This window comes from Chinchilla lanigera, unplaced genomic scaffold (assembly GCF_000276665.1).
Source record: "Chinchilla lanigera isolate Chin_1 unplaced genomic scaffold, ChiLan1.0 scaffold00019, whole genome shotgun sequence".
Classification (NCBI taxonomy): Eukaryota; Metazoa; Chordata; class Mammalia; order Rodentia; family Chinchillidae; genus Chinchilla; species Chinchilla lanigera.
The window spans coordinates 25,613,171-25,634,510 of record NW_004955420.1 but is presented as its reverse complement, the minus strand read 5'-3'; the positions used below and the strand labels follow the sequence as shown (position 1 = coordinate 25,634,510).

Below are 21,340 nucleotides of genomic sequence, written 5' to 3'. Positions count from 1 at the left end.
AATAAACTTTCAAGCTACTGCTTTGTCTTCTAGCTTACTTTAAATGCAACTTCAAAAAAACAAGAAGAAGAAGGAGGAGGAGAAGGAAGAGGAGGAGGAGGAGGAGAAGGAGGAGGAGGAGGAGGAGAAGGAGAATTGTTCTCTGCTTTTTTTCCCCTGCAGTGCACTTATTTATTAAACTCCACCCCACTTCAAAAGAAACTGTGTGTTTCCTACTTTACGCTGTGTATGTGTTTGAATCATACAGCTGAGCTAGGCAGAGGAGCTGAGACATCTGCTCCCCCAAGGCAACGAGAAACTCTGCCTGGTAAGTCACCTCCTAGCCTCCGGGCCTGTTAGTCAGGACAGTTTCTGTGATAAGTAGATGCTTTTTCAGGAAACACAGAGAAGACCTCTGGCTAAACCAAGTGCTTATAGAGCTATCTTAAAATATAGTCTTTAAGATAAGGAAAAGCATCAGGGTTTAGAAGGAGTTTCAGAGTCTGACACCATCAAAGGTACAAAACCCATTGGACTTCACAGGGGACAATACGGCTTTGTAAGAAGACCACCCCTCACCTCTCAAGAGGAACATTTCCAGGCAGAGGAGCCTCGGCTGAAATCTCAGTAAGAATCATCTCCAGCTAAGGAGAACTGAAACCTCACTGGGGGCGCCTCTGCTTATGTCTCTGCCAGAATCAGTGTCTCTGTCTTGTTTTCCCAAGGGAGGAGGGAAGCCAAATTAACATCAAATTATAACTATCAAGTAATATCTGCCTCTAGTATATCAGCTCTACAGCATTTTTCATGTAGGATTCTCTTCTTTTCTGCCTCAAAATGTGAAGGTCAGATTTTTCTGGGTGCTTCTCCCAGCTGCCTAGTCTGAGCTCCAGTGGGCTGGAGACTTGGAAGGATTTAGGAGAGAAAACTCTCAGCGGGATCAGCGGGGCTTAAATGGAAGAGCTGAGCCGGCTGGATGTGAACACTGCGTCACCCAGGACTTAGGACATTCGCCAGTGGCAGTGGAAGAGGGTTTCGCTCTTAACCATGGCAACTCAAACGCAAACCTCAGAGACAGTGTGGGGCGGCAGTCTGGGTTTGACGGTTGGTGTTGGCTGCTACGACCTTCCCAGGAGACTGGGCCTGAACCTACTTCCTTCTGAGAGCACCAAGGCACTGGGATGATGGTCCTGCTCTTTGGTTCTCTTATGGAGTACCAGGTAGCCCAGGTAGCATGGAAGGCTGTGGACTGCTTGATTTCCAAATCAGTTACTTCCTTGAAGCATGGCTTTGGGCAGGCTATTCATTCTCTCATCTTCCTTGTGCTCCGGTGTCTGTGTCTGGAAAACGTGAATGGTATTGAAGTCACCTTGAGGGTGAAATGGATAAATGGGCGGGAAGCTTGGAAAGGTGGTTGGCACCCAGAGCCTTGGACTTGTTTTTGTTCTTTCTGGATCATTTGTGGAGCTTGCGCTTTGTGGGCTAACTTCAGCAACAGCAGCTATGATGAGGACTGAAAGGCTGTGCTTGGCACTGGGTCTGCCTCAGTTTCCCAAAAATGTTATTGCAGCTTCATCCAACCTTCATAGCTACAACAAAACAAGCGCTGATTGGAGGTGCCTTCCTCAATTTCAGCTCCAGCTGGGAACCTGGGAAGCTGGCAGAAAAACGTTTCTTTCACTGTAAAAGTTCACTACTGGGACCAAAGAGGGACCTCCATTAAGTATAGAAATCTGCGTTTCAAATTAAAGACCTGCTAAGGTGTAAAATACTTTGCCCAGCACTATGAAATGTCACTTTTTCTTTATCCACAGAGTGGAACAAGATGGATGAGCCAACCTCCAGTCCTGTCACTGACTTTGATTATGAGTCAGGACAACCCTGCCACAAAGATAGCGTGCAGAAAGTAGCAGCCCAGCTTGTACCCTCACTCTATGCGCTGGTGTTCATCTTTGGTTCTGTGGGCAACATCCTGGTCATCCTCATCCTGATCACCTGCAAACGGCTGAAGAGCATGACCGACATCTACCTGCTCAACCTGGCCATCTCCGACCTGCTCCTCCTCCTCACGCTCCCGTTCTGGGCTCACTATGCCGCTGCCCACAACTGGATCTTCGGAGATGCGATGTGCAAATTGTTAGCAGGGCTCTATCAGACCGGCTATTTTGGAGGGGTCTTCTTCATCATCCTCCTGACCGTCGATAGGTACCTGGCCATTGTCCATGCCGTGTTTGCTCGGAAAGCCAGGACAGTCAGCTTCGGGGTGGTGACCAGCGGGGCCACCTGGGTGGTGGCTCTGTTTGCTGCTCTCCCTGCAATCATTTTCATCAGATCTCAAAAAGAAGGTTTCCGTTATGCTTGCACCCCTCATTTCCCCTACCACCAATATTATTTCTGGAAGAATTTCCAGACACTAAAGATGGTCTTCTTGGGGCTGGTGCTGCCCCTGCTCGTCATGGTCGTCTGCTACTCAGGCATCCTGCGAACCCTGCTGAAGTTGCGGAACGAGAAGAAGAGGCACAAGGCGGTGAGGCTCATCTTTACCATCATGATCGGCTACTTCCTCTTCTGGGCACCCCACAACATCGTGATCCTCCTGCACACCTTCTCCAAGGCTGTGGACCTGAACAACTGCAGCAGCTCTAACCAGCTGGACCAGGCTGGGCAGGTGACAGAGACTCTGGGAATGACACACTGCTGCGTGAACCCTATCATCTATGCCTTCGTCGGGGAGAAGTTCCGTGGGTACCTCTCAGTGTTCTTCCGAAAGCACGTGGCCAAGTGCTTGTGCAAACGCTGCCCAATCTTCCAGCGAGAGGCCCCAGAGCGCAGCAGCTCCATGTACACCCGGTCCACCGGGGAGCAGGAGGTCTCCACCGGCCTGTGAGCTTGTCTGAGGTGGGGACATGATTCGGTTTCTAGGCACACCTGGGAGTGGGGGTGGCTTTTTGGAACAGGAAGTTACGAAGGTCCATCCATCTGTTTGAGTCTATGGGAGTTTATAAGCCCATCAACTCTAGAAAGCTGTGTCAAAATCTATCAGTGAAAATGAGACCTTGTTTTCCCTCTGCTTACACCAAGTCACTGGTGAGCTCTTCCTTCAGTGCAAAAGTTCACTATCAAAATGTCTTCAGAGAATTGCTAATTCTTGGGTTCAATTATCTGAACAGAAATAACTAAGTTCAGTGAGAAATACTTCACAGGTTCTTCTCTTGTACAAGGCAATCTACATGTTGTAAGTGTGTTTAGTATAAGTCTTTGTCTCATCCTGGGAGTGAAGAGAGGATGTGAGTCATTGAGAAGCAGCGAGTTCCAGCTGTGACTTCCCTCCAAGGTACGGACAGCAGGCTCCACAGACTTGCAGGGCCGAGTGATGTCCTGTGTCCTGGCAGGGCTGGGAACACCTCTCAGGGAGAGGGGATTTGGTTCACCTGTTGGTGGAGAAGGGGAAGCCCTGCTTCAGGCTGCAGGCAGCACAGGCAAAGCATGGTCATGAGAAGACAGAGGGCTGTCCCCAAGGAAGAAAGACAAGGTTGGCTGGGGTGGAGGCCAGCATTGCCTTGGCAGTCATAGCAGAGCAGGGAGCACACTGGCTAGCATGGCCTGGGTAAAAGCTCATTTCACAGCTAGTGGGGGACAGGGGCATGTGAGCATTTGGGACAAGGAGATCAGACACAATAAGGCCAGGGTGAGGGTGGTCTCCTGCTCCTGCATGCAGGATGTGGAGTCAGTACAACTTCGGCTGAATTTGGTTGGAGGTGAGCTAGGGAGGCCCCTAGGCTTCAAGCAGATGGAAGAAGACCTGAAAGAGTTGTGGAACATGAAAGGAGGTGGAGGTTTAGAGCAAGAAACGAAGGCTTGATATAAGGGGACAAGCCTGGATGCAGGGGACACAGAAGGACTTGGGACCCTCTCACTGAGCATCCCTGTCATTCCACACTCCATCTCATCCGATGCTCATCCCCAGAAGGCTTTGATACTCTGAATTTATGCACACAGGAGCCTGCAGCCTGGGGGTACTGCATAGACCACCACGAGCTCAGGAGCTTCAAATCCAGAACTGCACACCCTGGAGCTGAAAACTCCACAGCAGAAAGAGGAGCCTGGGGCCAGAGGCTCTGTCAGGAGGGAAGGATGGACCAGCTTTCTGGGTTTATCTATCAACAGGCAAAGGGGGGAAGTGACACACTCATTTGGAAAACAGTTGCCTCAAGTTGCAAAGCCACAAAATTTGCTCAGCTCCCTGTTTCTGGCTGAGCATGGGGGCTGTAGTTGCCGTCTCCAGGTTCCTTCTGAAACTTCCCACGCACTAAATGATTTATTCTTTTCAGAGGGAGGTTGAGCATATGTTGTTATTGTTGTTGGTGGTGGTGGTGGTGGTGGTGCTGCTGCTGCTGCTGCTGCTGCTCTTGTTGTATGGATGACTTTTTACCATATTTGAGGTTGTTTTTGAATTTGGGAGCAACTAAGACTAGGATAGGAAAGACTAGGTGAGAAAACACAAGAGGGGAGGCCCACTTGGGGTTAAGGTGTCAAAGGTGTCAGAAGTGTAAGAGACATCGTGAACTCTTCTCAAGCCCTGAAACTGGAGCACAGCATCGTGTGTGGTGTCAGCAGGAAGCGCACAGGTGGAAGGTCATGGAGGTGCAGAGGGATAGTGACCTCCACCTCTGGGTCACTCCTAGGGCCAGCGGACATCTCCATATGTACTTGTATAATCTTATGTGTATAGAAAGTTACAAATTCCTTGGGAAAACCACACATTGAATAAAAGCCACCTTCTAAGTATAACTGTATTCTTAGTCTTTCAGCCAAGTGTACATTTAGAGACAACACATGCAGCGGTCAAGCAATCTGCTAAGTAGCTTGTTTTGGGAAACACCCTTCAATTGGCCTTCGTTAAATATAGTCATAGTTTAAAGAGAGGGAAGTTGTAAACATTTTTAAAAATCATCTTTCTTCCTGAGACAAATTGCCTCAGTCATTTGCATTTGAAGATGGAGGTTCTGAGCACTGGACCTGAAAGCTTTTAAGTTACTTCTGCAGCAAAAGGGTGGGTGTGTCTTTGAAAAGAGAGTGGACAAGGCTATGTGCAGTTGTCTGTTTGCAAATGAAGGCGATGTGCAGCCTTGTGCCTGGTGCTCCTCTGCAGCCCGGGTTGCAGGTTGCTCATGCACGGGCATGATGTTGGTTGCTGTGGAGGTTGATTTTCTTTCACTTGCAGGTCCTCCCCCATATTTATTTTTGATTGCATCAGAGACAAAGGTACATTTGGATTTCTGGGCATGGGTCACTTATCCTAGGAGAGGACAGGTGCTCCAGGTGGAGATGGCCACTCTGGGCCCCACTGCCCCAAGAACATACTGGGTTCCAGTCTGCCACAGACTCGGCTTCCAGAGCAGGTCATGGGCAGCAGATGCCAGAGTCAGCCATGCTGCTACTGCACACTGCGCTCGGGCAGGCAGAAGCCGAGATGGCTGCACTGGCTGGAGACAGCTTCTCCCTCCCACACTCGAAGGACAGCCTTCCGCGTTGCAGGTCACAAAGTGGGATGAGACAAGGGGGGCGAGAACCTGGGGTTACAGCAGGGGGACGCAACATCTGTGAAAGCAGACCTAACCTCCGAGGTGAAAGCTGCTGCCTCAAGGAGGAGGTAGGATGGGGCCCATTTCCATGCACGCCTTCTGCCCTTTCCATTTTACTTGGTGTGATCCAAACATACTGTGAATGTTTAAATAGTTTTTAATTTATCACATTAAAAGACACAATGCCATTAACCGCCCTCAAAACATGGTACTCCCCCTCATACACACTTATCCCATTGTTCTTACCATGTTCTGCAGAAGCTCTGGAGTCCTCTTTCCTGAGTGTCTTTAGTTGTGCTGTCATGGCTCCCTTGTTGTCCTGAATCCATTCAAAATATTTCCCTTTCATGGTCATTTTGACTTTGGGGAAGAGACAGAACTCACATATGCTGTATCCAATAAACAAGGTGATGAGAACACAGCATTTTGTTTTTGCAATTCTGACTTTCCATTGGATGGCACTTGGCTGTGGCATTTACCATAGTTTTGATTGCAGCTTGAAAAGACATTCATCAAAGAGGGCTTCCAGAACTGCTTCAGAGAGTGGTAAGAATGATGGGACGAGTGTGTTCAAAGTGAGGGGAAGGATTTTGAGGGAGATTCGTGGCCAAGTGTCTTTGACTGTAGGATGTATTCTTAAATAGTGAACGTATTTTTGATCAGCCTTTGTACTTAATGTACCCAACATTAAGGCGAAGCAAAGATATCTGAGATGTCAGGAGCCTTTCCACAGCCAGCCCCAAGAGCATCCTCTGCCCATTCCTTCACCTCGGAGTTGGAACACACCATCACCCCCAGGATCTGACCCTGCTCCCCACCTCAGGGTGAAGGGACCTTGGTCTCAGCCCGGGGGCCCTAGCAAGGAAGGTTACAGACATGCCATGGACAAACCAAGGTCGGAGTAACTATCCTCAGCAAGGAGAGGTGATGTTTAAATTGAGATTCTGTGGATGTTTGTGTCCCAAAGGTTCTCAGTTTCAACAGTTCTAACTAAATTAAAATGCACTGGTTTTTTCACTGTGAAGATCAAGTTCACAAGCCATTTATTTTCCATCAGAGGGAGAAACAGACCCCCAAACATGATCCAATTCATCACCAGATCCCTGGAGGTTAGATAGGTCACCTCCTAGTTGGTTCCTGTACCCCTCACTAGCCATAAGAATTCACAGGGCCCTTCCATGGCCTGGAGGATGGGGAAGAACAGAGAGCCAGGACATCAGAGCATTTCCGATGTTCCTCTACCTTGAAGTAAAATTCACCATGAAAGTCTTGCCTGAATTTTCCCCAAAGATAGTCACACTTCAATATCTTGGATGAGATATTTCTTTCATCATTTTCTATAAGCATTTTTCTGGCTTCCTTACATTGGGTTGCATATCGTCGCTACTCAGTCTGATTGTAAGGCCTGTGCCATTGTGATGCTAACCTGTTTCAGGAACAGTGTCTTAAGGGGATGAGTCTCTTTCAAACTGAGGGAAAGGCCTTCGATGCCCTGGAGAACATTGGCCTATGCTGACCCCTGGAGGCCACATCAGCAAATCAGCTTTGACCAGGGATAATCACCAGCACAGGATGATCACTTTCTGGTCAGCTGCTGCATGCTTAGCTGGAGCAGATGAGCTCCCATAACCCCCCAGCCCTGATGGTTTCTGCAGAATAAGGGAACACAGGCTGGTGTCTGACAAGAAATGAAGGTTCCAGCTGTTCAGGCTCTGCAGAGCACTGAACTCAACCTTGCAACAAGGTCAGGCAATGTTTGTGACTCAATATTCTTCATAGTGCTTAAAATGCCCTCAGCGCCTACGTTTCACTCCATGATCCTGGACAGCCAAGCCCTCGAAACGCCCAGTCTGATGAGCAAGTGGGTGGGTTCTTTATCCTTTACACTCCTTCCTGCATCTCCCCTATTGGCTCGTTTTATGCAGCCCTCTCATGGCACTGTCCATGTTGAATATGGAACTGTGGCTGAGGACCAGTCAGCTCAGACCACAGAGGCTCTGACGTGCAGGTCTGGGGTGGCCCGGGCATCAGCATGTCTTGGGGGTGTTGTGGGTGTTTCCCAGTGGTACCCGGGCTGTTGCTGAGGAGGGGGTTGCTGGAGGAGATCTGACTCCCCTCACCATCAACCTGGATAAGTTCGGGGAGTTGGCGAACATCGTGGTGGCCCTGCGCTGGCCCTGGCTTCATCTTGGCTGTGTTTTGGCATCACTTGGGGAGTTTTACAATTGGTGACCCCAGGGTCCACCCCGAGCAAGTCTGAGTTATGGGTCTACAGCACTGCCTGTGGTTTTGACTGCTAAACACTTTCCAGGTGGCTCAGTGCCTGGCTAAGTTTGAGAAGCACCACTAACACCAAGCAAAGCGCAGGCTGGGGTCTGGGCCAAACCACGCCTGGGTGGGAAATAGCTGGCGTGTGGTGGGGAGGGTCTGCACTCAGCGTCTTCTCACACACCTGTGTTTAAAGCATGCGAACCTGGACTTTGTGGCTCCCTGAAATATCTACATTAGAGGCTCCAAGTCCTTAGTTTCCTGCCAGGTTTTGGATTGCCTTTCAGCCCATCTTTTCCAAGTGGAAAGAAAGTCAAAGAGAGAGGTCTGAGACCCTGCTGAGCGAGCCAGCTTCAAATTCAAGAGCAAACAAGACGCCTATGTAGAAAGAGGGCCACTTGAGCTATTCTACACATGACCCTAGATTGGGCTTAGTGTGGCTGAAGAGTTCACCTCCCAGCAGTTTCCTTTCTCTCCTGTGAGCCGACCCCAATAACTCCCCTCTAGCAAAACACTGTTCCCAAAGAACCCTGAGCCAGGCCAGCTCATGCCAGCACTGGTCAAAGCAATGGTAATTCTGCAGAGAATTCCACATCAGCATTAAAACAGTAACTCCTGGCAGGCCTGGCATGTTGTCTAAATACGCGTACATACACACAAGACAAACTGCTCTTACATTTTACTGAAAAGTGGATATGTCTGATAACTTACTCCCTTTGGTTTGACTCAAAACAACACTTTTTTTGAAAATGAATACCACTGAATGTAATGCAATGAAGTTTAAAAATAAAAATCTTAATATTTACGTACAAAGTCCCACCGGCATTTGGAGAGCACTTTGGACAGTCCAGGGAGGAGGCCTGAGACCCAGGGGAAGAAGAGTGGTCCAGCCCGAGGACGAGGGCCAGAGGAAAGGATGCGGCAAGCGCCTGGGGTTGAGGAAGGTCGAGTAGCAGCTCTTTCCAAGCTCTGGTGGGAACCGCTCTGCACATGTGCGGAGATAAATGAGGGCGGGGTGAACTCTGGGGCCGGAAGTGCTCGGCAAAGATGGGGGATGGTGGGTAGACACAGGTGGGCAGATGGGTGCTGTGTGAGCGTGGGTATGAGACAACAGACAGTTGTCTGCAGAACCTGCCAGCCAAGCCCACATCTCTTCCTGGTCAGGTGACCCTGAGCAGATCATTACCACCTGGGCCAAGAGAGTTTCAGCCAGCGCAGACTCCAGGGCCTCTGCTGCCCATTAGCTGCACAATGCGCAGCCCTTTGCCTGTGCTGTTAGCGATTGCTCTCCTAAGGGACCTGGTGTTGTCACCAAGAGCAGCATGTGGCTCTCTCCAAGTGCTGTCCCATTTCAAGGCATCAAAATGTCTTTCTCCTCCTCCCTCCAGGTACCCCTACCGAGGAGTAAGTAAAGAGTACAGCAGAAAGTGTCTCTAACTCAGAGGATTCATACTGACGTCTATTCACTGGCAGAACAATGCTTACGAAGAGGCCGGCGTGCTGGGCTGAGGGCTGCCACAAGCTCCTACTTTGCAGGGCTGATCTAAGAGTCTGCAGACGGAGCAGCAGTCACATGAGGGTGTCGCTTTTTTTCCCCTGGCACTCAGGACTCCCAGCCCACAGCTGCCATGGGACCTGGATCATGGTGCAGCTCGGTAGACCTGCAAGCCAGCGCCACACTGTCAGAGGCATTGACTCACAGGATCTGCGCAGGTGAGCAGTCTTATTCGTAACGAAACCTTCTCATCTTCGTTGTCAGGTGTTCTTCCCATCTCTTCTCACACGGGAGCAACGACGCGGAAAAGTGCGTCCATACTCAGGCCAGTGCAGGAATTTCAGCGGAAACTGTGGAGAAGACACAGAGGCCATGGAGAGGGACTTCAGGGACTAAGGACGGGGGAGTGGACAGGACAGCGGGACAGGTCTGGCGAGAGGAGAGATAGGCAGACCTCAAACCCCCCTGAGGGGTCCAGGGGGCAGCAAGCCGGGAGCCAGGCCAGTGTGGGGCCTCAGGTTGGGGCTGCAGTGAAGGCTGGAGGGTGGCAGAGGGAGGTGAGGAAGAGGAGGCCCGATGACCATGGGGGAGCCCAGGCGGCCATCAAGACTTGCCCTTAGGGAGAGGCGGGGGCCGTGGAAATGGGAGCACTGACTTTATTGCATGGGAGGATGGATAATCCCCAAATCCTCGAGGACACTAAGTTCCGTCAGTGGGAACTAGAAGTGGTGGTGTTGAATTCAGCAGAGCCCTGTGTAGACATCTAGACCCAGGGTCCTGGGCAGTGGACACCACAGGGTAGATTGGGTGGCTTAGGGCCCCAATGGTGAGGGCCACTCAGGTCCTTATGCTCAGGTTCCTTTGCTCACTGCTGATCAGATCAAAGGGGGCCAGTTATCTTGGTAAAAAGGGAAAAAGGATTCACTCAAAGTTAGCCCTGAGGAAATGGAGGGGCCTCGTCTCCCAAATCGCTGTCTTCCTGAGTACAGGTGTGCTGTTGACAGCAAGGCACAGTGCAGGGAGGGACACAGTGACACAGACCTGTCCAGGCTTATTTTGTTTGGTTTGATTTTTTGAGATAGAGCTGACCTCCAACTCACAGCAACCCTCCTGTCTCAGCCTCTCCATGACTCAGATTATAGGCATGTGCCACCATGTCCAGCTCAGGCTTATTTGGACCTCTTCCTCCCTTCCTTGTGGAAATAAAGCTGGACTTGTTCTCCCTACACCAGCATCTGTATATGCTGTCCCTTTCCCTGGGCTGAGGAGAGGTGGGGTGGCGGCTAATGCCCAAGGCTGCAGAAGTCTGGAGAAGCCACTTGTCTCCTAAGAGTAAAATCTAACCTCTAAAGTCCTACTTTTCCCTGCTAGTTCCTCTGAGATGTCCAGGGAGCAAAAGAGCCCCCAAGTCAAGCAGATGTGCTAGAAAGTTAGGGCATCCTAGTGGTCCTGGGGAGAGGGGTGTGGGAGGGCAGAAAGCATGTGACAGGGCCAGACCGGAAGTGAGATGAGGGAGGAAGAGACATCCAGGGACCCAGGGATGAGACCGGAACCTCGAGGTCAGGGGGTCCAGGCAGCCCTGGAGCTCGTGGTAATGTTTCCTGATCCTCCAGAAAAGCACAGCTTTTGTCCCCAAATTCTGGGCTTGCTGGAGTGGATAGAGCTGGCCTTGTGGTTCGAGGGTCTTGGATCCCTGGGATGGCAACGTCTTCTCAGAGCCTTTCCAGAGGGTGCGTGGGATCTTCCGAGACCGTCAGGAGATAGCAGTCCTGAACTCGGGGCAGAGACAGGCGCCTGCTCAAGTCAAGGCCTCAGAGGCTGTGGGTCAGGGGCTGCCCTGGCTGAGGCCCAGCAGGACCCCAGAGAGACCCCCAAGTGAAGAGGAGCCCCAGACTTCCCTGTACAATGAATGCGGGTCAGAATTTAATTTTATTAAAGGGAAGATTTCCAAATGAGGATGCTACTCCGCATATCACTTTTTACTTCTGTTCATAAGAGAAACAGTTCTTATCCGTTAATGATCTACTAATATCCGTGAATGACCTGTTATCATCTTGGACCAGTGCCTGAACCTGAACCTATGAAACCCCATAGAAACCTATGAAACCTATGGGGCCTATGGAAATTGGGACCGCTGGCCTGCAAGGGCTGTCCAGCTCCTCTGTGACCCTTCTGTCGCCCTCTGGTAGCACTGATGAGTAACCAGCGAGTGGTCAGCTTGAGCAAGGGGCAATGTGGCCTCACCGGGCTGTGACTTCCTCCTCCAGGCTGCGCGAGCCCCTGTGTGGGTTGCAAGGTCTTACGACACTGTAGCTTTGGAAATTTTAGTTTCTAGTTTTTGTTACTTGGGGTCAGCAAAATTGGCAGGGAGCCTAGAACTTTCCACCTGGACAGAACCTTCCTAGCCACCACCATCGGGGCCACCATCCCCTGGGGACAGAGCAGAGATTCATGGGGGATGGCTGGTGTGGGGCTACCCAGGCCTGGCCCACTCCCCAGAATTGAAGACGCCCCTCTGCATGGGACCCCAGGATTATAATCCGTCCTCTTCCTGGCCGTGTCCCTCTCGGGGGTCAGTGAGGGAGACGGCTAGGTCTGCTCCTCTCACCATTTCCCCCAGGTCTGGCAAAGTTCCTGGCAGAACCAAGCAGCATGCCCAAGTGAGGCAGCAGAAGAAATTGGAGGGCATTTTACAGAAATGTAAATGTAGGCGCAGGGAGCCATCGCACGTTGGGTACCCGGAGCCGGTGAGAGCAGCTTCCCCTTCATGCCCCAAGTCCCACAGGAAGGGGCAAAGGGGATGCTGTGTGACGCAGTCTGTCCCTGGGTCAAGGGACAGGGTGGCCCACCGAGGCCCCAGCCGGAAGGAGCCAGAGCCAGATCCCCTGAGCTATTCTCCAACCTCCCTCCGAAAACCCCTCATGGCCCCCACACCGACCAAGACTCGGAGGAGTGAAGAGTCTGTAGCTAACAAGGGAGCTCCGAGACATAACCTTGGGAGAGGCGGATGGGGAGCAGACACGGGAGGGAAAGCCAGAGCACCTCAAGACAGAGCTAGCAAGGTCTGGGCTGAGAGCTGGGGCTGGTGGGCAGGCCTGTAATCCCAGCACTTGGGACGCTGAGGCAGGAGTGAGTTCAAGGCCAGCCTGAACTATGTACGTGACTCTGTCTCAAAAAGCAAAACAAAAAGGTCTGTGAAGTGAATAAGTGAGCTACAGTTGTAAACAAAATTCACTGAAACACGCCTCAGTCACTATTTACCATTTTGGTTACTGCCTGATATTGACAAATCGTAGGTCACACACATTTAAAAAAAAAAAGGCCACTAAGTGCAAAGAATATGAAGAGGAAGGTTTAATCCTTGGACTCCATGAGACAGGAGCTGAGCATGACCCCGAATGCAGCCAGAAGTTAGGAAATGTGGCTGCAGCCCTCTCGCAAGCAGAAGACAGCCAAGAAGCTGCGTGTAGGTCGTACAAGGATGGGAAAATGCAAATCCGAGACCTGAGCCTCACACAAACCTGAAGTCCAATAATACCTGAAGTTACAGGGGCAGCCAAAGCAGTCCCGACAGGGAAGGCTACGGCAATAAGCGCCTACACAACAGAAGAACAATCCCCAGTGAGAGATCTGACGTTACACCTCAAGGAACCAGCCAAAGACAAAATAAGTCCTAACTTAGCAGAAGGAATAAAATAACAAAGATTGAAGCGAATTATTTTTTAAATAGGGACCAGTGACAATCAAAAAGGTCAGTAGAACTAAAAGTTGTTTTCTGAAAAGATAAAATTGCCAAACTTTTAGTGAGACTAACAAAGAAAAAGAGAATACTCAGACAGAATTAGAAATGAAAGAGGAAGCACTGGGACCTGTACCTTAGAAATCCGAGAGGTTACTATGAGCAGCTACACGGCGAGAAATTGTGTAATCCCGAAGAATGGGTAAATTCCTAGAAGCACACAAGATGGAATCAGAAAAAAGCAGAAAATCTGAGTTGAACAATAACAAAACAATAATAATTATCCATCATCAAAGACAGTCCCAGACCTGATGGCCTCACTGCCATATTCTGCCAAACATTTATAGAAGAACTAAGATCAATCCTCCTCAAAGGCTTCCAAAAAAATTGAAAAATAGGGAACACTTCCAAATTAGTACTATGAGACCAATAGATATATGAAAAAAAAAAAAAAAACAGGAACTGCAAGGTAAAACTACAGCGAGAGATCAACTCACACCTGTTAGGGCAGCTGTCATGAAAAGACAAATGATAACAGGCATCGTCAAAGCTGTGGAGAAAAGGGACCTCTGTGGACCGTGGGTAAGAATGTAAACCCGTGGTTTGGGGACGTAGCTGAGTGGTGAGGTCCTTGCCTAGCATGCCGATGGCCCGTGTTAATCCCCAGCACCACACACACACACATACACACACACACACGTTAATTTCTGCCACCATTTTAGAAAATAGTATGGTGGTTCCTCAAGACACTGAAGCTACAATCACCCTATAAGCCAGAAATCTCACTTCAAATTAGTACAGCCAAGAGATACCTGCACTCCTGTGTTCATTTTTGCATTATTTATGATAGCCAAGCTGTTAAGCAATCTGGGTGTCTATCAGTAGAAGAATATGTGGCATATATCCTCCATGGAACAGTATGCTTCCTGGAAAAGAAGACGTTATACTAAGTCATAAGCATAAGAAAAAAGTCAAGTACAGAAAGACAAATACTGTGTGATCTCAAGTATATGACATCTTACAGAGTCAATTTCGGAGTAGAAAGGTGATTACCAGAGGCTAAACAAGGGGAGAATGGGGGAAGGGAAGATGTAGATCCAAGGGTAAAACTCTCAGGCTGCAGAAGTGAGTTTTAGTGGTCTGGTACACTGCATGGTGACCATAGCTAAAAATAGTTCTACAAGAGACTTGTAGTGTGCTCCCACACCAGAAAAATAATGAACTGGTGAAGTGATGGGTATGTTCGTTTGATTGAATGCTCCTCTAATAGCAATACACAATTAGCATTTGTCAACTGAAAATAAATAAAGCAAAGGAAGAAGGGGGTTCTGTGATCCTCCCTGGGAAACCTGCACCCCTCTCTTGGTCGGGGAGGACAGTGACGCCTGCTAGCACGGTAAGAGCACTGAGAAATTCCCACAGTAAGACGCTCACTTTGCATTTTCAGCCCAGTTAGTATAACACATATTCAGTAAGTGTCCTCCTGTCCCACATGTTCCAGCACACGGCAGAAGGAAGTGGGGACTGCAGAAAGAGCTGCTTCAGGGGGCAGTTAACAGCCCCTCTTCCCAGAAGTACATCCAAAATCTGAGCTTTCTGTTTCGATTGTGGGTGATTTTTGTTTCGGAAAAATCACCTCCCTCTCAGGAGTCCTGGCTGCTCGGTGGCTGAGGCAGGAGGGTGGGATTTCAGGCACAAGCCAGGGTGCAAGAAAGCTTGGGGTGGGGTGGGACATTCTCAAGATCCCCAAGGTCGCAACATCTGGGGATTTACCCCTTAGACCCAATATTCAACAACCAACTGCCGATCCGCACAGAAGTGTCTTCTAAAAGTTGTTTATGCATATTTTCATTCAAAAGTGTTATTTTTAAATTATAATAACTGTTACTTGGGGATGTCAGCATCACAGATTCCCAAATTTCTTATACTGTCATATTTGCTAATAAAAATTGACAGGATAGGTAGATAGATGATTTGATAGATGGCTAATAATAGATTAGATGATTGACAGATTATAGATAGATGATGGATAGAGAGATAGATAGATAGATAGATAGATAGATAGATAGATAGATAGATAACAGCCATAATCTGAAAGAACTGGTATTGTGGGGAAGGGTCCTGTGATCATAATTTTTAACAGTCTAATACTCTTCTCTTTTTCAGCTTTAACTTTCTTATTAGCACATTAGCAGCATACGATCATATCCCTCATGGGGAGCTGGTGCGTGTGCACGGAACATCCCAATTCTTTTTCACCCCCTCCCCTCCCGCTCTTCTCCCTCCATTTCTTGGTCCCATTCCCTTTTGCAAAAGAGGGATTTCCCTATTGCCTATTGTCTATCTTTTATTTTGCTCCTTAATTATTTATGTCATGGGTTTCTCTTAGAAGAGAAACCATGTGATATTTGTGTATTTCATTTATTTCATTTAACATGATGGTCTCAAGGTGCAGTGAGGCATGGTGGCACATGCCTGTACTCCCAGCACTTGCGAGGCTGAGGCAGGAGGATCACCATGTGTTGAAGGTCAGCCTGGGATACATAATCGAGTTTAAGGCCAGCCTGCACTACATAGTGAGAACTTATCTCAATTTTTTTTTAAAAAAGGTGCCTCCATGTTTCTAAAAGGGACTCAAGTTCATCCTTCTTTATGGCAGAGTAGCACTCCATTTCTTAATATCAGGTTAGATCTCTGAAAGATGGCATTCACCATCCCGACACTGAACTAAATGTATTGTCTATGTCAATCAGCATTCAGTCAAGAGTCAGAAACTGCACTAGTAATTTGAATAGCTGGCATTAGATATTTAAAAATTACTAACAAAGGTGATGAACTACTAAAGACAGAACTCTAAAGAAGACAGGAAGGGCAGAAGGAGCGAACATCGAGGACTCTCAGCTGAGCACGCAGGAAGGAGCCCACCTGGAAGCTGCCCTCCCTCCTGAGGTGGACCCAGACCTGGTGGGAGAGGCGACAGTGGCCATGAGGGCCCGTGCAGTCATGACATGCGCTGAGGGGCTGCGGGTGGGGGCTGGCCGGCAGGAGCAGAACGGAAACCGGGACTGCTCTGTCCAGCACTGCTCTGCCCGGAGGCTGTTCTCAGCCAACAGCTGATTCTGCTAGGGGTGCCCTCAGGGTGACAGCAAGAATCAAGAGGAAGCTACGTGCTGTGGTGTACGTGCTTTCTGTCTCTGTGACACAACACTTGGGGCTGCATACTTTATAAAGAACAGTTCATGAACTCATAGTTTTAGAGGTTCAAGGGCACAGTGCCAGCTCAGCCATGGCGTCATGGTGGGAGGAGGTGAGAGGGAGCAGCATAGGGTGAGACACGAAGCCAGAAACCTTGCTGTCTGTAGCAATTCACTCTCCCAGGGACTAACTGGGGACCCCTGAGACCATCACCCCCCCGTGAGCAGTGCCCCCAGCAAGTTCCCACTGGGTGCCACTTCTCCAAGGTCCTGATGCTTCTCAGTGCCACCGCCCTGGACCTCGCTTCCCACACGTGGACGGGGAGATAGGGACTGTGTCCGTGTCATGAACCGCGGCACCCCCAAACATCACCAGAGGGCCCACACCACCGGCTGTCCACACACAACTGGCAAATCATCCCAAAGGGGAAAAACAAAACCCCAAAACCTGGAGCCAGCAGGAGAAGGCTGTGCCTCTCACCGTGCCCTTCCCACACCTGCTGCCCCAGCTGGCAAAGGGGACCCACGTGTGCGTCCAGCCCAAGAGCCACAGAAGACCAAGGCGGCTCCCTTCAACCCGGAAAGTGATGGATAACCAGGCCGTGGCCTCTGCTTTTTTTAATCAAAGGTCACTAGAACATGAAGAGTGTTCTGTGTCTTCTCTATACTTACTGCTGAAATCACCACTGGTGAGCGTCTACTGAGTCCCTGACGTAAGAGCTTCGTGAGCATTAGCGGCTGGGCGGAACCCATGGCCTCTGCAGCCTCACCGTCTCCACAGGGCTTCCTCGGACTCCCTCCCCACCTGGCCCTTTTCACTCCTGTCCCCCCGCCCCCATGCCTTCCCCAGAGCCCTTCTTTCCTACCAACCTACAACTGACTTGCTTATTTCATCCTTGTCTGCTGAATGGGAGCTCCCCATAGGCCAGGACTTTTGCCCATTTTGTTCATTGGGCTGGGCACATGCCAGGCCCTCTACAAATGTTTGTTGAGTGAATGGATGATCCACGTGTAGTGGGCAGTAAGAGTATAAAGTGATAGCTTTTTAGACTGCAAAGTCCCCAAAGAGAGCCATCATGCCTCAGGGTTGTGGCCCTGGAACCACAACCTGACATCCCAGAAGCCATGAGCCAAAATCACCCTCTCCCCTTCTGCAGGCACCCTGTCACAGTGACGGAAAGCTGACTAGCAGGACAGCCCTCTCCGGGTTCAGATACTGGGATGGCAAACGGACTTTCCCTCCGGCCTCAGCTTTGGAGCCCTAAGCTTTCCCTTCCCACCAGCGTAGAAGAAGTTTCCAGAATCCCACAGTGTGGGTGCGGGTAGGCAGCGTACTGGGAATGGAGCCAGAATAACAATACTGAAAGTGGAGGCTATGCTAATCAGGAAGTAGGAGTGATCCTGAGTTTACAGGAAAAGGCTTTCCTGGGGAAAACTTAAAATTTCCCAAACACAGCGCGACTCTGTGACACACAGCATGCGTGATGCCTGCCGCTGTTTTTTCCCCTCCAAGTGCCCAGCTAAAAAGCAGACAGTATTTTCAGGGCTTGCTCTCATTGCCAAGTCAGATGTGACTGCTTTCCTGTCCTGGACTGAGCATGAGCCACCCACTTGGTTCCCGTGTCCTGGGGTGATCCCAGTTACCCAGCGGCAGGAGGGAGAGACCCCAGGAGGAGGAAACGCTGCTGCCCCCGGGGGTTACCACCACCAGTGACAGGGCTTCCCAGGGCCCCGTGACCAGCGCTGCCCTCTGGTCCCCACTTGGGCAGAGGTGAGCGCCTCCTGGGAAGAGGCCGGCGGCCAGTCCCACCAGCACCAGCCCTCACGAGCCGGCGCCTTCTCTTCTTTCTCAGCACTCCGGCTCTGTGGGGTTTATTGCTCAACCACGCATCTGTCCAGGCTCTTCCCAGTTTCCTTCTCTCTTAATGGTTTCTCGTGGTCTGCGTCTGCGAGGACAGGGACTCTTCCTGGATGCACTGCCACCTCGGACACAGCTCTGGCCGAGCAGAGGACATCCCAGAACCAGAGATACCCACGCCCAGCCAAGAGGTAGGACGGGTCCCCAGAGGAGGTCGGTGGCAGCTGCCAAGAGCCCTTGACCTGAGTTCATCCACATTTTTTCAAGTTCTTTCAAGTTCCTCTTCTCATCCTCTTCCAAACCGCGCCTCCTCCTCCCCGCCCTCCCTGGCCCCAGCAGGGCTCTTTTCTCAGGGTCCTTTCCGTTTCCTCTCCCCACCCCCCGGCCGTGTGGGGCTACCCTGTCTGCCGGACTTGCTGTCACCTTCCCGTCCTCACTCGGGTTTTCTTCCTCCGGCAGCTTTGGCTGCTTGCAGGGACCCCTGTGTTTCCAGCTGTGGCCGCCCAGGGCAGCCTTCTGCAGCCCATTCCTGTCCCCACTGTCCTAGCCTCCTTCCCGGCGGACCCCGTGGCTTCATCTCCCTACTTCCTGTGCTATGCCAGCCCACCCCGCACGGCTCACAAATGACAACAGAAACCCAAACACAAGCCTTCACCTTGCGGGTCTCCCTGCACTGACCTGGGGGGGGTGACACTGCACTGAGGGTCAGGACCCCGGGGTACGAACTTGTGCTGACCGTGGACGTTTTTCTCCTCTGGCAGCTGCCGCCTACTCTCCGAGGGGCTGTGGTCTCAGGCCCCCACGTCACACCCCTCCTATCTGTCCCAGCAGGGGGTAGCTCAGAGCCCTTATCAGGCAGAGGGACAGCTGTCTGCAGGTCATGGGGAAATCAAAGGCGGGGTGCAGGGAGGAAAAGAAAAACAACTTCCCGCTTTCTCCCAGAGGCTGAGAAAGCTGCAAAGGTCCCGGACCTTTCAAGTCACTTTCTTCCAGCTACCAATTGGATCTGCTGCTGGAGGGCAGAGGCGCCGGGGTTGCTGGAGGGGGACTGAGCCGTGGCTTCCCTTGCCTCCCGGGTCAGGACGGGTCTGTGCAGAAGGAAGCAGCCCCCCAAGTGTTCCCACAGCCTCCCCATGGGCAGCAGAGAGGCAACACCCTCTCCCCACCCCGGAACTCTGGCAAGAGGTGAGTCCCTCTGGGTGTCCCCTGCCCTGTCCCTGTCTGTGCCCGGCATGGTTTCACTTTTGCAAACATTTGTTTATGTCCTTCGAGAGGAAACCGTCTCAGCCTGCCGAGGAAGCCTTCTCACGGGTGAGCGAACTTTCTGAACTTGCAGAAGTTAAACCTGCACCTGTGTCTCGCAATGAAGCTGTGGTCTTTTGTTCTCTTTAACTGTTTGTTGCTCAGGGCTGTTTTCGGGTAGGCAGGTCTTGTTTCTCTACCAAAAAGAATGTAAGAGATGATTCTCGTCCCCTAACATCTGAGTCACTGCTCTGGGGACCAGGGCATGTATTAAAGAAATGTTTTATTTCCTCTTAAGAGATATGGAGGGCTCTGGCTGGAAGGAAGCATCAGGGTGATTTCACTGTGACAATAACAGTCCAGCGCTTTGCGGACCAAGCGTCTCTGCTCTTTCCTCTGGGCTGATGCAGCTGTTGTTTCTCCACAGGTCAGCCAGAAGATGGCTAATTACACAGCGGTGCCTGAGGACGAGTACGACGTCCTCATAGACGGGGATCTGAGCGGCGAGGAGGTACACCCATGCGACAAGTCCGCCTCCGGGGTCCTGTCGGCCCAGCAGGCGGGGCAGGTCTGTGCTAGCCTGTTCACGGTCGGCCTCCTCTCCAACAGTTTGGTTCTGTTCATCCTGATCAAATATAAAGGACTCAAGCATGTGGAAAATATCTATTTCCTCGGCGTGGCACTTTCTAATCTGTGCTTCCTGCTCCCCCTGCCATTCTGGGCTCCAGCGACCACGCACGGGGGAGGCCTGGACCACCCCAAGTGTGGAGTTCTCGTCCTGCTCCACGCCTTCGGACTGCACGGGGAAGCTCTGTTCAACGTGCTCCTCACTGTGCACGCATCCCAGGTGAGAGGGCTGGCCTCGGCCCTCAGGACAGTGACCAGCGGCGTCATTGCCGCACTGCTGACAGGCCTGATGGCCTTTCTGGTCTCTTTACCTGAATTACTGTTCTATATACTTGCGCCAGAAGACCGGAATTCCAGGTGCTCCTTTAGCAACCCTCACTTCCTGCCGGTGGAGGAGACTTCCTGGAAGCATATTCTGGCTCTAAAGATGAACATCTTGGTGCTTGTGTTCCCACTGTCTGTTCTCCTGTACGGCTGCCTGCGAATGAGGAGCGGGGAGGAGCAGTCAGAGAGGTTCAGGCTCGTCTGTGGCGTCGTGGTCGTCTTCCTTTTGATGTGGGCGCCCTACGGCATCGCACTTCTCCTGTCCGCTTTCAGAGAGTGCCTCTCCCTGCACGGCTGCGAGAGCAGCAGCAAACTGGACGCGAGCATTCAGGTCACCAAGACCATCGCCACCGCCCACTGCTGGGTCAACCTGCTTCTGTACGTGTGGCTTGACCGGGCATTTCGGAGACACCTCTGCAACCTGTTCCTTCGGTGTGGCCAGAGCCCGCCCCAGCCCAGTGTCGGGGAAGCCACGCGGGGCACGGTGACAGAGAGCCAGGACAGGTCCACTCAACTCTAGCGCCCGCATTAAGGGCGGGTCGAATAAACACTGACTTTGGTCTCTGTGCGTGGCTTGTGGGCCTTTTATTACCTTTGTATGTACAACAGGATACAGGAGCACAGGTGTGCCAGGCTCGCCACAGACCTGAGTGCCTTCCCTCTCACAAGTGGTCCAAGGTTAGGGGCTGGGGATTTAGCTCAGCGGCAAAGCGCCTGCCTGGCAAGTGCAAGGTCGTGAGTTCGGTTCCCGGTACTGGGGAAAAACCAAAAAAAAAAAAAAAGTGGTCCAAGGTATGGGTGGGAGTGTTCGCACTGCTCTGAGCAGAAAACAAGCTCAGAACTGTGTCTGAGGTTGCTCAACTAAAAAAGGGACAGGATTAAGATTCGAACCAGGTATCATTTGCTGCAGAGCCTGTGCTTTATCCAAGCACGCTGAACTTCCAAAAGCTGTCCAACAAAATACATGAAATAAACGTGTGCTTTAAGCAAACAAATTTGGCCATGTTCTAAATTAGAAGCAATCCATTG

At 51.0% G+C, this 21,340-nt stretch overlaps 2 protein-coding genes and 1 long non-coding RNA gene across 9 annotated transcripts; 2 read left to right on the top strand and 1 right to left on the bottom strand.

Moving 5' to 3' along the window:
• The first annotated feature begins 161 nt into the window (after positions 1–161).
• LOC102027648 (C-C chemokine receptor type 5) lies at positions 162–4,770 on the top strand. Of its 3 annotated transcripts, none has more exons than XM_005383448.2 (2): positions 162–307; positions 1,794–4,770. In XM_005383448.2, the coding sequence occupies exons 1-2, from the start codon at positions 229–231 to the stop codon at positions 2,864–2,866; spliced, it is 1,152 nt and encodes a 383-aa protein (XP_005383505.1). In that variant the 5' UTR covers positions 162–228; the 3' UTR covers positions 2,867–4,770. The 3 variants fall into 3 exon arrangements, with proteins under 3 accessions (XP_005383505.1, XP_013368934.1, XP_013368935.1); XM_013513480.1 differs by lacking the exon at positions 162–307 and adding an exon at positions 323–606; XM_013513481.1 differs by lacking the exon at positions 162–307 and adding an exon at positions 631–745.
• Positions 4,771–6,572: 1,802 nt separating this feature from the next.
• On the bottom strand, positions 6,573–19,068 carry LOC106148365. 2 transcript variants are annotated; one of them, XR_001233733.1, is made up of 4 exons: positions 18,797–19,068; positions 13,879–13,992; positions 13,203–13,276; positions 6,573–9,677 (listed from the first exon to the last, which is right to left on the bottom strand). It is a non-coding gene; the product is annotated as an uncharacterized LOC106148365 (long non-coding RNA). The 2 variants fall into 2 exon arrangements; XR_001233732.1 differs by lacking the exon at positions 18,797–19,068 and adding an exon at positions 16,028–16,912.
• Ccrl2 (chemokine (C-C motif) receptor-like 2) lies at positions 17,741–20,879 on the top strand. 4 transcript variants are annotated; one of them, XM_013513478.1, is made up of 4 exons: positions 17,741–18,031; positions 18,114–18,309; positions 19,061–19,303; positions 19,788–20,879. In XM_013513478.1, exons 2-4 carry the CDS (start codon positions 18,232–18,234, stop codon positions 20,829–20,831), a joined length of 1,365 nt encoding a protein of 454 aa, XP_013368932.1. In that variant the 5' UTR covers positions 17,741–18,031; positions 18,114–18,231; the 3' UTR covers positions 20,832–20,879. The 4 variants fall into 4 exon arrangements, with proteins under 4 accessions (XP_013368932.1, XP_005383501.1, XP_013368931.1 ...); XM_013513479.1 differs by adding an exon at positions 19,393–19,429 and having other exon boundaries at positions 17,980–18,309; positions 19,112–19,303; XM_005383444.2 differs by having other exon boundaries at positions 17,741–18,309; positions 19,112–19,303.
• Positions 20,880–21,340: the final 461 nt, after the last annotated feature.

Excerpts from the sequence above, each read along its gene's own strand:
- LOC102027648 (XM_005383448.2), top strand. The coding sequence starts at position 229 with ATGTGTTTGAATCATACAGCTGAGCTAGGCAGAGGAGCTGAGACATCT. Across the intron at positions 308-1,793 it reads GCAACGAGAAACTCTGCCTG|AGTGGAACAAGATGGATGAG; the intron begins GTAAGTCACCTC and ends CTTTATCCACAG.
- Ccrl2 (XM_013513478.1), top strand. The coding sequence starts at position 18,232 with ATGCACTGCCACCTCGGACACAGCTCTGGCCGAGCAGAGGACATCCCA. Across the intron at positions 18,310-19,060 it reads TACCCACGCCCAGCCAAGAG|AGGCTGAGAAAGCTGCAAAG; the intron begins GTAGGACGGGTC and ends GCTTTCTCCCAG. Across the intron at positions 19,304-19,787 it reads CCCCGGAACTCTGGCAAGAG|GTCAGCCAGAAGATGGCTAA; the intron begins GTGAGTCCCTCT and ends GTTTCTCCACAG.